The following is a 14,125-nucleotide window of genomic DNA, read 5'->3' as shown; positions in this document are numbered from 1 at the left end:
GTGTGTGTATGTGAGTGTGTATATGTGGCCCATTATCAGACTGGGAAGACTCCAATCACCTCTCAGCACAGATAGTGAGTGAAGAGAACAACATTGCAGTGAGGAGGGGAAGAGAGCGGGGTGGGTGGGTCCGGGGTAATAGAGAAAGAGAGAGAGGAGAGGTGATTTACGCCTTTAGAGGAGTTAACACCATTTCTCATCCTCAGCACCTATACAACACCAAGGTTGAGGAGTGAGACAGACTAGAGATAGCCACAGGAAAACACAGGGCTGTACAGCACCTCCACCTATAGAAAACCACACTGTTCATGCTACTGTTGTACATGACACCATGAGGGAGGCTCAAGATGTTCTCTAAGCTTGCAGTGTGGAGACCTGCAGAATGTCCAGGCCTCCTGCATACCGTCGCTGTCGGGCTGAAACATGGTATGTCCAAACTGTACTTCATCAAACTTGGTATCGCTGCTTTTAATACTTTTTATTGGTTTGATATTTGTATAACCAACAGACAGATGTAAAGGATAAATTCAATTCAATTCAATTTTATTTGTATTTAGCGCCAATTCATAACAGAAGTTATCTCAGGACACTTTTCAAATAGAGGCAGCGTCTAGACCGAACTCCTTTTAACATTTAAATATATAACATAAATAGTAGCATTCATGTATTAACAATGAAAAATAAAATAAAAATGATGAAATATGCAGATATGAGGTGTCCGTCCGACAGTGACAATATGTGAAGGACAATTACAGAGAGTGAACATGAAAAATGATTTAGGCACAATTGAGCAAGAAACTCTGAGTTCCATCTCTCAATAAAGATTCATGAACCAATGAGAGCTACAGCTGCCTAATACAGCTAACATGTTATATGGTCTCACACTAGGATTGGCTGCTTTTTGTCCTATCCCATTTATGATGATGAAGTACAAAACATTCAGGCTTCATTTTTACCCAGCACTGACTGTTATTTTCACTGGTTAGAATGATCAAAGTTGTCGCTGGCAGTTTTTATTAGTGGTACATAATTAAGGTTAATTTTATAAAACATAAGCCAACATCGGAAAGTTTCAACTTCTCATGTTTTATTGTTACATTTGAGTCAAGCATCTGTTTCTCAGAAACAAACTAAAGCCAAACTAAAATACTAGATTTGATAAAGGATTCAGATACTATAATCAAATCTGATACCACTCAGATGGCACCATATATTGGATTTTAAAAACAGTTAATGATACTGACGGATACCATACCATTTTTTAATAAGGATCCATTATATTTGGTTATTAAACAAATTCGACCAAGTGAAGCACTGAATGAAACATTTTACAGAGCTGTCTGTCCTCTATGGTGGAAAAACCATATAATGGCATCTTGTTACTTATTGTCCAACACACACACTGTTTTGGGACTCTAATTCAGAGCTGATAAATGCTATCAAATCCCAAACCACCTAGAAAAGCCTCAAAAGAATTAGCAGGCTCTGTGCTGTTTGTGGGCGGTAATCTGATCTGTTCTTTGTTAGATCCCAACATCATCTTCTGTTTTAGAATTCTCCAGTAATCAGTCTTAGTTAAGTTAGATGTCAGTTTGTCCTTGTGTCTTGTGCACGCTGGGTTCAATGTTAAATATTTGTCAGTACAGTACTTCTAAAATACTTAGCGGCACAAGTGTCCATAAAAATGTAAACCTCAGTCATCACTCATTGCTCCACTTGTCCTCAGAAATTTCGATATAAGCAGATCTGAATGTTTTGCTGGCAAATGATATTAGATCCTGGGCCTTTGGTTAGTGAACTGATACCCCTGCATGTGGCCGTCTGTCAGTGACGGCTCAATGCTTATTTACAGAGAAGGCATATACTGTACAAACTCTCCTCACTAGACAGAGGGATCAATCCGAAAAGGCAGTCTGCAGTATCTATGCAGTAAAAAGGATGGCGAAGCTTCTTTGAAGGTTAGCTGTCTTATAGAACATCAGATGGGCGTTTAACCCTAAGCTATGATAAACTGAGGCTGTGTTGGAGAGCTTTGCCCCAACTAATGAAATAGCTCCTTTTGTCTTGCTGCTGATGACATTTTCCAACATTTAGTCCTCGTGGCATCGTCCTTCTCGTTATTCATATCTGATCTCCCTTATGAATTAACAAGGACAGCGCTGTACGTGTGTGTACTGTGCATATACAGGGTGTGTGTGTACACCTGCATTTACCAATACTGATGTATGACTGGATGGCAGTCTGTGTGCATGTGCAAGTGCACAGGTCTGTGTACAGTGTACAAACACATGTACTCATTTGTGTATGCGTGTGACTCTGTGTGTGTGTCTGATTGCACCTAGGTCTCAATGCACTGATGAGCTCTATTGTTCTCTTTCTCAATATTTTTTCTCTATTTCTCTCTCCACAAAACCCCTCTTTCTCTCCCTATCTCTTTTTCTCTTACTCACTCGCTTTGTCTCCCCCACACACACACACACACTTCTTTGTCTCTAATCAAAGAAGTCATACAGGGCAGAGTTTCGCTTCACACTGGATGATCCCCTATAATCACTATCCAGGATATTCATTATACTGCTGACGGTTTTTAAACCTTCCTGCTCATCAGCAGTCTGATTTCCATCATTCAGGGTGAGGATGATCACTGCTGTACGTCTGGAAGACATCAATCTACATTATGCTGTGGCAGAAATCACGTCCAGTAACTTCCCCAATAACACTCTATTTCTGTATGAGTGCGAAAGCTGTAAATATTCACATCTCGGCTGCAACTCACAACTCCCACACTGTTGTTTATGGAAATTAATTTAGATGATGACACACGACTGGAAAACAACATCTCTGTGTTCTTCGTGTATTAGACAGCGGCCATTCGGTGACTAGCTGATAGGCTGGATCGATATCAGACAGATGCTGAACTTCTTATTAAGTCGATCAGGTTTCTTTGTCAATATTTTCTTTATAAAATTCGGTGTTTTTGCTATCAGTTACATTTATTCAGACACAGTGACCGCAGACACACTGAGTTGAATCGCTATTGGGACCGAAAAAGTTTGTCTGATCAGCTGACAAACAGAACTGAAGCTAAGCATTCATGAAGTACAAAAAAAACGTGGTTATATATCCAGCACAGTAGAGAACTGGGCGTTATGACACATATCGTGAGACGATAGTAATGTGTCCTCGGTCGAGATTTTACTACACCATTTATAGTACAGCAAAGTACCCCTTTCTTTAAAATATGGTTGCTTCAGGGTTGCAGACAGTGCTGTGAATCAATAAACAGGACTGCTTTATGGTCATATTGTATTTACAGCATTTCTCGTCAATGTGATGAAGTAAGCATCAGGATTATAAAAGTATTTCACCTTGTTAGATTAGCCAAACATCTATAATATATATTTTCTCAACTTAATTCGAAGACTTACTTTATCCATACGGGTCAGCCACAGATCAACATGTGCATTCTTTAGCAGTATGTCTTTCTCTTCTCTTTTTAAAATTGACTTTAGTGCAGGTTGAGTTATTTGTAGCGTAGAAGAGAAGTAACTTTGCAATGCTTCAACGTAAAGAAGTTGGACCAGAGCTGGAGGAGGAACAGGTGAATTCTAAATTAAGGCAGACAAAGAAGAAGTGAGAGAGACAACGAAAGAAAGAGACACAAAGTGAGGGTGTCAAACCTGGCCTCACCCCTGTTCTGTTACACAAGAGCCAAACACACTGCAAAGGAGTGGGTCAGCTGCCAGACTGCCTGAAGCGCTGTGTGTTTGTGTGTGTTTGTGTGTGTTTGTGTGTGTGTGTCCCAGGTGGGGAACAGCACAGAACAGTACTACAAACCCCCCAGGGCTGCTTCATAACATTGGCGATGAGCACTAAAACTGACACTACCACGGTCTGCAGTTCTCCACTCAGACTTTCCTGCATCATTCCCAAATGAACTGATATTTGCTGAGGGTGATTTTCCTAAAAGGAGACATCTGTGAAGTCTTTTTAGGCTTAAATCCTAAAACATGTCAGAATCTACAACAGACACAGTGCAGTAACTGCACCAAAGATCTTGTCTTCATTAGTCGATACTGACGTATTCCAAGATAGCAACAATTGATCATTTAAATCTTGTTTCGACTTTTCGACTCGTTCCAGCTTCTGTTTTCTGATAAGATCGTAAGTTTACCGTCTTTGGGGTTATGGACTGCTTTTCAGTAAACAAGATGACTGAAGATGTCACAATGGGCTCTGGGAATTGTAAACAATTAAGCAAGGAAACAAGGGAAACAATCTTCAGATTAATAATATGATAAAGAGTCATTAGCAGCAGCTCTAATAAACACAGCATCTCATTGTGCTGACAGTTACAAGTCATCTGGTTGGTTGAATAGTGATGTGAGAGACGTGGGTTTGTGACAGAAGGTCACCAGCTGTAATCCACAAACAACCCGGCAGGAAACACGAAAAAGAAAGAATATAAACATACAAGTGGGGTTATCAAAAACAGAATAAAACCCGCAATTTCAGCAAAGACAGTAAGAGCAGCAAGTCTGCGGAAGTACACATTGCTTATTTAACTTCAATGTCACTCCCCTTCTGTCAGCGCTTAGCATTAGAGTGCCCATGAGCAAGGTATTTAAGTACCGCAGCGATGCTGTTCGGGAGTCAACAGCAGAGGAAGACTAAATTAGATCATGTGTAAACTGTATCAATGGAAAACTAAGGGGGTTTAAATTAAAACTTCCTCAACTGCAAATAATTCATGCTTTATTAAAAATTCCTTTACAAATTGGAGCCCATTTCTTTATTATGTTACCATCTGGGGGTCCTCGGCATGAAAACATTTGAGACCCCCTGAAAGAAGAGGATGATTTTGCATCTAAATGACCCTGCAGTGAGTTCTGATTCTCCCTGCCAACATGTGATATAATAAGCCGTTTTAATAAGGCAGAGAAAGAGAATTAACAGTAGTGCAGATGGTCTGGCTCCCATTAACAGATCCCTCAGACAGTGTGTGTGTGTGTGTGGATGTGTCTGCTTGTGTGTGCTCCTTTGCATAACTGAGCAGAAATGGGTGTCCCTTGCTGACAAGACACTTTAACCCAGTTAGCATGCATGTGTGTGTGGTGTGGTGTGTGTGTGTGTGTGTGTGGTGTTGTGTGTGTGTGTGTGTTGTTGTGTGGGGGTGAATGAATGACTGGATTAATAAATTACTTATTTCTATGTGCTCCGGATGAACATTTATGGGCACGGGTGTGTTTCAACCGTTTAATGCACAACAAGGTGTGACAGTGTGAAGACATACACTTGCCAAATCAACTTCCTGCCACACTAGGTAATCAAAGAAATGAGGAAGTGCTTCCTCCAATCAATCACCCTGCTGAGAGTCATTAGAGGGTTTTAGTTGATTACAGCTGTCATAAGGAACGATGGGAGTCTGCAGGGTTGAGCGGGTGTTATTGACTGTGACAATCAAAGGTGAGGGAGTGGGGGGGGTTCAGAGAGGGGCTCACTCTTAAGTGCCTTTAAGTCTCAGAACTGACACACTAAGCAGAAACTGAAAGAAGAAAGAACAACGGATTAAGGGGCTTCTTTGAGATGATCCTTGTTTTTGGTGACTTCCAGAGTACGAGTTTCTAAATTGGAGACTTTCTCAAGTATTGCAGACACCCTGGAAACATACAGAGACAGACAGAGGTTCATACCAGCACCCGGTTAATAATGAGGACAGAGAGTTGTGGGGAAACTAGGGCTAATCTAAAACTGTAAGATGGACAATCAAGTGACAAAAGCATCAAGCTAAAAGGTAAAATATCAGTCAATATACATTAAATGCTATTTTTGTGCACTTACAATGAATTACAAAAGCTGTGACAAATACTGCAGTGATGTTTTAGAGAAGAATAACTCACTTAACAGTGGATCAACCAGGTTGTTCAGTGAGTTGAGCGTATGGTGTATAAACTACATTTAAGTGGTGACTTGGATTCTGTAGTTAGCCGTGTTATTCCCCACCTGAAGAGACAATTTCTCCAACGTTATCTTTGTAAAGCCAGGACTGCATTGTAGAGCTCCAGATATTTTTATACTTCCCCTGTAATTTTTCTCTTTATCTACAGCAACAGCTACAAGACCAAAAGATTAGGGCATGCCATCACAAGACCGGAGAAAAAGTCAAGGTTCAGCAGCCCAGGATGTGCAAGTCAAAGAAACTCCTTATTTGGAGCCAAAACTGTTAATTTCCCAAACTAATTATGTGAGGTTCTTACACACAGAGCATGTGGTATATACATACTCAGTGTTCCTCACGTGTGCTGTTGGATTATTATGATCCTGGAGGAAGAGAGGTGATGAAAAGTGGATTGGATGAGGCGGTGCAGTGAAGCAGCAAATTAAAACGCACTGAGATCTTGACAGCCATTATATTCAGTGGCTGGAGGGAAACATCTGCTTCAGTGGATACAATGTCCAATCCACCGTAGCCTGGGGCTTTAAAACGTACTGTATGCATGAAGGTATCAGGTGATATCTCAGTTGGTAACTTCAACGTTTTCCAACTAAGGATCAATGGCTGTTGGGCATATAACAAACTTACTATTGAAGTATTTCCAACATGCCTGCACCATTTATTTTATTACCTTATAGTTGTGTCTCAGCACATCTACTTTAAACTATGTGCCTTCTGCTTTTTATGCAGTGGCTGCTACCGAATGGGGTACCTGGTGGGGATATTATATAATAGGAAAAATATTGTTTACCTTAATTATGTATGGAGGTTAACTGGTGGCCAAATGAAAAACTAAAAACCAACTAGTAGCCACAGCTGAAACCTGACCTAAACACATCCTGGAGCCACTTCACAATAAATGCTATTATCAGTTCTCTCTACTGGAGGGGTTTTACTGTAAAGAAGCAAAAGAAACACTAACTTAGATTTAAGGCCTTAACGCGTCGTCCTGAAATAGGTGATGCTAAAAGCTTACTGATGTAGGTCGTAGTTACAAGGCTAGTTGGTGAACGACTGACACTCAAACACACCATGCTAGTCAGTCACAATGCGCCGTTTATTCCCCCTGACCGTTTGTTGTCTGGATTGTGCATCTTTCATTCAATAAAGTGGGTAAAAGCTAGCTTGCTTACTGACTCTCAAGCTCTCTGCAGCACTGTCAGTCCAAATTTGAGTCACAAAGTTCACCAAAGTTGAAAGATTTACATGGATTTACTTCTCCCCCACATGCAACTCCACTGATCACTGCAATTCCATTAAAAATGTTACTGTTTCAAATTCTGTGTGGGTGGGTCTTTCGATGGAGAGAAAATAACTCAATAAAAGCCCATTTCCTTAATAAGTCCTTCAGATACCATCAAAATTCAGTCAGCAGTGTCTGAGATATCGCTAATGACGAACAGGAGATTGGTAATATCCTGGAAGGGCCAAAAAAAAAAAAAAAGACGACATGCAACAATCCCAAACTTCAAGCAACTCGGAGATAGTGACGAATAGATGATATAATCACAGCCCCACAATCATCTACCCCCACAAAAAAAAGGGCCAAGGAACAAAGCCTGGAGGATGACAGAGCAGTGGCTGTTGAAAGCTGACTTGTCGCTGAAGTAGTGACAAAGTAGGCCCCAGTGTCAGGTCCAGTGTAGCAGATAAGAGTCTGGCAAGGAGCTGCACAGCTCTCCACACTCATAAGCAAGTAGCTTATCACAAGGAGCTGGATGAGCTGGCAATAAGGAACGAGGCCTGGCAGCTGGAAACACAAACACACAGCTCTACTACGTCCTGCATTTACACTGCGGCTTTGGTTTTTATGATGCTGTTAAAAACAATGACGCTGTAGGAAAGACATGAGAAAATATGAGAGCAGTCACAGGGGAGGGGTGGGGTTTGCATATTTTAGGAAGTCCTGACTAACACCTGAGCTGTTGTCACCAGCAGCGTGCAGCCAGGACGGAGGACAAACAGGCAACTCACTGAAAGTGGGACAGTTTCACATCAGCAGGCCTGTGTGGGGAAACGCCCACCTGACCAAACAACAATCATCACTTAACCAACAGCATGGTGTTAATAATGCAGTCATGTACTTGTCCTCATATAGGAAAAGACATCATGTCTCTCCTATAGCAGGACAGCCCCGAACTGCATTATCACAGTTATACCAGGACCACCGGAAAAGTGAAAAAAAAAAAACACCATTTAGGACTTAAACACGACTATTTTACTCCTGAGTTGACAGAAATGTCTAATAAACTTTACAAAATCAAGAAACTTAATAACTTTTTTTTATAGATTTTGTTGACTACTCCTCAACTGCATTAGATTATGCTATGTTGCTGTGATTACTTGCAGTTTAATCCAGGTGACACTGCCATAATATTGATATAGAGCAAGTTAACTGGAAAGTATCTGAAGAGGAAGAATTTTTAAAAAGCAGATAAGAAGCCTTGTGACCAAAGGCAGAGATTTTGTGGATATTTGCAGGTCAAATGACACACAATGAGAAAATCAAACAAAGCTGAACTGGTTGTCTACATTACCAAAACCAGCTCGACTACTTTGAACTTTCTCCTGCCATTTAAATGGCACACAGAATGACCGAGGAAGGAAGGAACTCCATTGTTGACTGGGGCTGCGCTCAGAGAATATACAGGCTGAAATTGTATATGCTCACTTTTAGATAACCTTTAAAAAACACATCATACTGAGTCGGTGTTTATGTCATTGTGTGATGCATCGCTCTGAAATCAGTACTTGTGAAAGTAAAGTTGACAGAGTGTAAACTTGTAGAGACAAATTAAAGTGTCATTTAGTGAACGATCTTATTTTCAGTTAGATCAATGAGCAGAAAACCTACATTTTGGAAGCAGTGTGATAGCACAGTGGGAGACTGAATGCAGTATCTTTATGACTATTTCTACTGTTTCATTTTAGCGTAATCTTTGATATTATGGTTATATTGTGGTAGAAAGACAAGAAAAGGAGGCATAACAATATAAAGAGCTGCAGCCTGGCTCTTTGAAAGTGGACTACAGGTAGAGTTGATCTAACCTAAAATGGAGTTCAAAGGAATGTCAGACAGGCTCACAAACACCCAAATCACATGTGAAATCTGTACAAAAGCTGCTACACATCTGTCCAAGACAACTATCACGTAACACAAATAACCTTCTGAAGCAATCGTCGTGTTTGATGACTATTTGTGTTTGCCATGGCACTGTGGCAGGATTGATATTTATGACATATTGGTCTTCTAGGTCAAAAGTCCACAAACTGTACAAGTACTACTGTTCAACTTGAACACAACTCGTACTGCAATCCCCTCCTGTCGGCACACACACACACATAAAAAAAAAAAAGAGGTCTACACCCAGTGGCAGCACAACACAGACCCGGTTTCTATTTTCTCACTGGCTTTTGTTCAGCAGCAGACTGAGCTAATGATTTCAGGAACAAACACTGCACTGACCGGGCTCCCGAGTAATCAGCTGCCCCATCTCACTGAGGCTCTCTGGCTGCTGTCTGCACCTCAGTAGCTTTAGGCCTGGAGTGACACACCACTCCACTTTCTGAAGAGATCACATCACCTAAATGTGTCAAACAGATTTAAAAAAAAAAAAAAAGGCAAGAAGTAAAGAAGACTAAACTTAGTTTAAATAAACTAAACGGGAAAAACAGGCAGAGCCACCTGCTGAAAACCTCTCAGTGTCACACACCGAAACAAAATGACTGATTTGAATTATACCTGCTGTAAACGTTTCAATGCGTAAGTCTTTACCTGGAGATGTTCGGTGGAACTGCTGCTCAGTTCGTCTCCTGACTCCGAGTCGTTGGTGCGTCTCTCTTCACCCGCAGAGTCACAGTGTTGGGTGCTGTCCACGTCCAGCGGGGCTCGGACCAGCTCCGGGGATCGAGCTCGGGAGCGGGGTAGAGTGCTGCACCTTCCCTTGTGTTCGGGCTGGGGGCCGCCACCCTGGACGAGGATGTCGGCCAAAGCTCGGTCGTGGTCGGTGGGAGTGGTAGGGGCGTGATGGTGGTTCGTGTCCCTGCGCTGACTGGGCGGACTGAAGTGCCCAGAGGAGGCAGTTTGTGCGGAGGGCGAGCGCCGATAGTTGGACTCTTTTCTGTGGAGGTTCTCGGTGGACCGGCCCTGGGGACTCAGCTCCAGACTGGTCGGCTTTACCCAAAGAGCACCGCCGCCGTGTGGAGGCGTGTTGCCGGTGGCAGCAGGAGGGTGTGGGAGAGGTTTAGGAGGTGGCATGAGGGCTTTGCGGACTTCGCGGACATACTGGGCAGGTACGTAGAAAGCCTTAGTCCCCTCTTCCTTCCGAACCTGCCACCAGTCCTCGTTGGTTTTCTTGACCAGCATGTAGCATTCTCCCTGGCGGATGGCAATGAAGCGGTCCTTGGCCTTGTATTCATAGTCGTACTCCACCTCGATGTAGACCTGGCCTGGGGCAATAGGCAGCTCGGCCATGATGCCTCCGACTGTCCTCGAGGCAGCAGCTCACCGCAAGAGGAAGATGTTTATTAGCATGGCTTCCTGAGCAGAGCTGGGGGGGAACAACAAGAACATAAAGTAAGTACTCAATACATTTCCATTTTCAAATTTTTTATTGTCATTTTATGTCCCACAATCATGATTTAATCAATACCATATACCCTCAAAGCCCTTGAGGACATGTTGTTACATTCCCACATTTGTATGCATACACTGTATGTTCCTCTGAAAGTGTCCCATCAGTATCTGCTTCAATATCACGTTAAGAGACATAACAGTATCAAGTTCTGTGAACATTTCATCTACTTTCCATTTGTTAAACATGTTTTACACTGAAATAAATTCCTTAGGAAGTACAATATAACCACTGGGGAAAATCCTTGTGTGGTAGTTGGTATCAGGAGCAATAGTGATAGTGATCATCGGCAGTGAAGGAAAATAGTGTTAAACTAAAAATGTTAATCATAAATTAAGTGAAAAATCCAAGGAAAATATATGATACAACAATTGAACAATAATGAGTGGGGCTGTGTATTGGCAAACATTTGGCGGTACAATAAGTAAGCAAGGCGACTTTTTTTCTTTCCTTTCTATCAAGCTGTCGCAGTCAAAATAAAAAGCATAAAGAGGCTGAAGAAAAGTTTACCTTTTAGTCTGATATTTTTTGATATACTTCACCCCTAATGAGGAGTAAAAACAGCATTAAAAAAACTACAAAAACTACAGTTTCCCACTTTACCAAGGTGACCAAGCCTTAGTGACATATTTCTAAGTCAGAAAATATGTTTCTTCAGTCTTCTTACCTAACCCATACAACAACAAAGACACAATCTTTGTCTTTTAAAGCCTCACCTAACCCAATCAGAACAAGAGAATAAGATACAAAGGGAAGAGCTTTAATCCCTGTCCCACAGCTTCAGAGCGGGGGGGCAGTAATGGGACTCACATGGTCTTCTTCCACTACTGTATGTGTTTGTGTGTCTTACTCCGTCTTTTTCCCCCTCTGTTCCTCTGTTTGCTAATGGCAGCCAGTCGAGCAGCAACTGAGGCATGTTGAGCGCTGAGATTAGTTGAATCACACACATAGTTTCCTGCTGAAGTCACATGTACACACACACACACACACACACACACACACACACTCTCTCACAACATGAGGTGAGGCTCCAGCACACCTTAAACCACCTGAGCCTTCAGGTGTCTCCTTTAAAGTCATTTTAAAAGTGCTCATAACTCAACTGATGGTGACAACGAGAGGAAAGTAATGGAGCCAAACCGGAGTTTAAAAGCGACGTCTTATCTGTTGTTGTTGGGACAACCTTCAGTCCAATAATAATAATAATAATAAAGAAAGAAAGAAATCAGAAGCAAAAGCTAAGAAAACCTGTAAATATTTTATTAAATCCACACACAATTTGCCCGTGGGCAGCAGTGTGATGTGTCGAGATGTCGTCATATACTGCTTCAGGCTACTTCTGTGCTGTTTCGATAGGAAAGAGGTGCAACCACAGTGCTGCTGCTGTTAGTTTGAGCCGAAGGTAGTGGTAGGAAAACAACTAGTTCACGCTCCAACAAGCTTAAGAGTTTAAAGATGTGTCTCTCGACTGGGTATCTCTGTCAAGAGTTGCTTCTTACTAGAATCTTATTTTAAAATATACATTTAGCACTAATCTTGCTGCAGTTTTGGAGGTGCATTACGACACTGGCTTCTGAATGTATCACTAGTTTCCTTAACCAAATGAATCTAACGTCCCGAGCCATTCAAAACAAAACAATGTGAGGTTCAGAGGAGTTTCACCCCCAGACGGTGGTTTCAAAGACAGTAGTACAGTGTAGCTCAGTGTCATCTGATCTGGATGGAGTGGCAGGATATTACAGCGTCAGTAGCGGTTAAAGCAGGATATTACAGTGACGGTCGTAATTACAATCCCACAAACTCATCAGTGAGTCACATCCAGAGAGACCTCGGCCTTACAAACACCCAAGATTGTGATTTGAAAGGGACAATCACGACTAGAAACTTGTCTTTGTGGTTTTATATTCATGATACACACACACACACACACACACACACACACACACACACAGTCCCTGCTGCGGACTGGGCAGCAAACCAACCACACAACAAATAACTTTCACTGCCAAGTCTACGTAGCGGTGGCGGCTGTCGGACGGACAGAATCCCGATGGATCTATTTGGGGAGCATATTTTCAGAGAATGACTTTGCCATCCTATTTAAAGGTCTGACACACTCTACACACATAAAGCGTCACGAGCTACGCCCTTTCATAGCCCCGATTAACGGGCACGGTGCATTGATTCGAGGCACCGTCGCCATTCAAAGTGTCATCTGGACAGTAAATGCGGCTTGGCGCTGCTGTTACGCAATATTACTATGCCGTCTCTGCGTAACCCTGAATAAAAGATCTGTGATTAGGTGAGATTAGGCCCCCTGGATTACTGCTGATACAGTGACCGCGGGGATAATATCACCACGGATTAGCTCGCTGCTTCAGGCTAACAGGCACTGAGGGAAATCTCTCCAACAAGAGCGTCCATTAGCCAAATTACACCAAACACGGCCTGATGCCAACTCACAGCAACAACACAGAGAGCAGCGGACTCGTGACGCATTAGTCCGTCAGCTCCTCGACCTCTGACCTCCTAATTCAGCCGGTTGGCCCGACGGGAAGAAAAACACGTCTCTTCTCCTTCAATCTAATACTTGTGTTGAAGGTTTGCGGACTCAGGCTCGTAAATAAGCAATTTTCCAGGGATCAATCAAAAACAGTCAGGATTTTTACCCATAAGTGAGCAGGGTTTTCACTCCCATCACCCACAGTAGGTGTGAGATTGTATCTGTGCACGGACTGAATGCTCTATTACACAATCTGTCACCGTGATGCTCTTCATATTAAACTGTTTGTCCAGAGGCAGCCTTATCTTTCCTGTACTTTTCCCGATTCTAATAACCGAGAGCAAACAACGGGGCCGGGCTTTCTCTACCTGCTCACCGGCACATATCACTCTTCAGAGTATCACTTTGGTTGGAAATTTTGGGACTTAAGTCACTGCAGCAGTTAGACAAAAGGTAATTTCCTGCCCCCCCTTGTGCAACGTTTCCCCTGGTTGTTTTCTCTTCGCTCCTCGTCAATATCCTGCCACAATATCCTGTTTTTAAGGTAAATAACCAACCCGATAGCTGTTGATTTTAACAGTCCAACCACAATGGCAACCATCGTGAGAAGTGTTAGTCGGAAAAAACAACAATTTAAAGATGTTACCATGGTCAACAGGAAATCTCTTCAGTCATTTTTCACTATTTTCTGACAACTTTATGGACCAAATGATTCATAAATGGAGAAAATGATCAGCAAATGAATGTAAAATAATTGTTAATTGTCGTGCTTAATGTTTTTTAAACCAATTAAACATCACATATTTCTATTATTGGTGTCCCTCCACAGTCTCTTTCCACATCATATCCTCACATTAATATCAATTTAATGAAATGAACGGTCTATGTCGTTCAGCTGGGTAAGTCCACAAACAACACTCATATTAATTAAGACTTTGTTTACTCTCGTTCTTCACGTTGAAAAGCATTTAGAAGGGTTAAGTCCCGGTGGGG

The 14,125-nt window shown here is 42.1% G+C and overlaps 1 protein-coding gene and 1 pseudogene across 5 annotated transcripts in view; both read right to left on the bottom strand.

Annotated features, from left to right (window-relative positions):
* The window catches only part of LOC118334800, a 344,242-nt pseudogene that overhangs the window by 224,481 nt on the left and 105,636 nt on the right, over positions 1-14,125 (bottom strand).
* LOC118334802 (rho GTPase-activating protein 12-like) overlaps positions 1-14,125 on the bottom strand; it is a 53,603-nt gene that overhangs the window by 36,782 nt on the left and 2,696 nt on the right. For all 5 annotated transcript variants that reach the window (XM_035670868.1, XM_035670870.1, XM_035670869.1 and 2 more), the window contains exon 2: positions 9,771-10,545. In XM_035670868.1, coding sequence (XP_035526761.1) covers positions 9,771-10,469 — 699 coding nt within the window. In that variant the 5' untranslated portion in view covers positions 10,470-10,545. The remainder of the gene's footprint in view (positions 1-9,770; positions 10,546-14,125) is intronic.

Source organism: Morone saxatilis, unplaced genomic scaffold (genome assembly GCF_004916995.1).
Source record: "Morone saxatilis isolate NCDOM2014 unplaced genomic scaffold, NCSU_SB_2.0 Contig23, whole genome shotgun sequence".
Lineage (NCBI taxonomy): Eukaryota > Metazoa > Chordata > Actinopteri > Moronidae > Morone > Morone saxatilis.
This window is presented reverse-complemented; position numbering and strand designations above follow the sequence as displayed.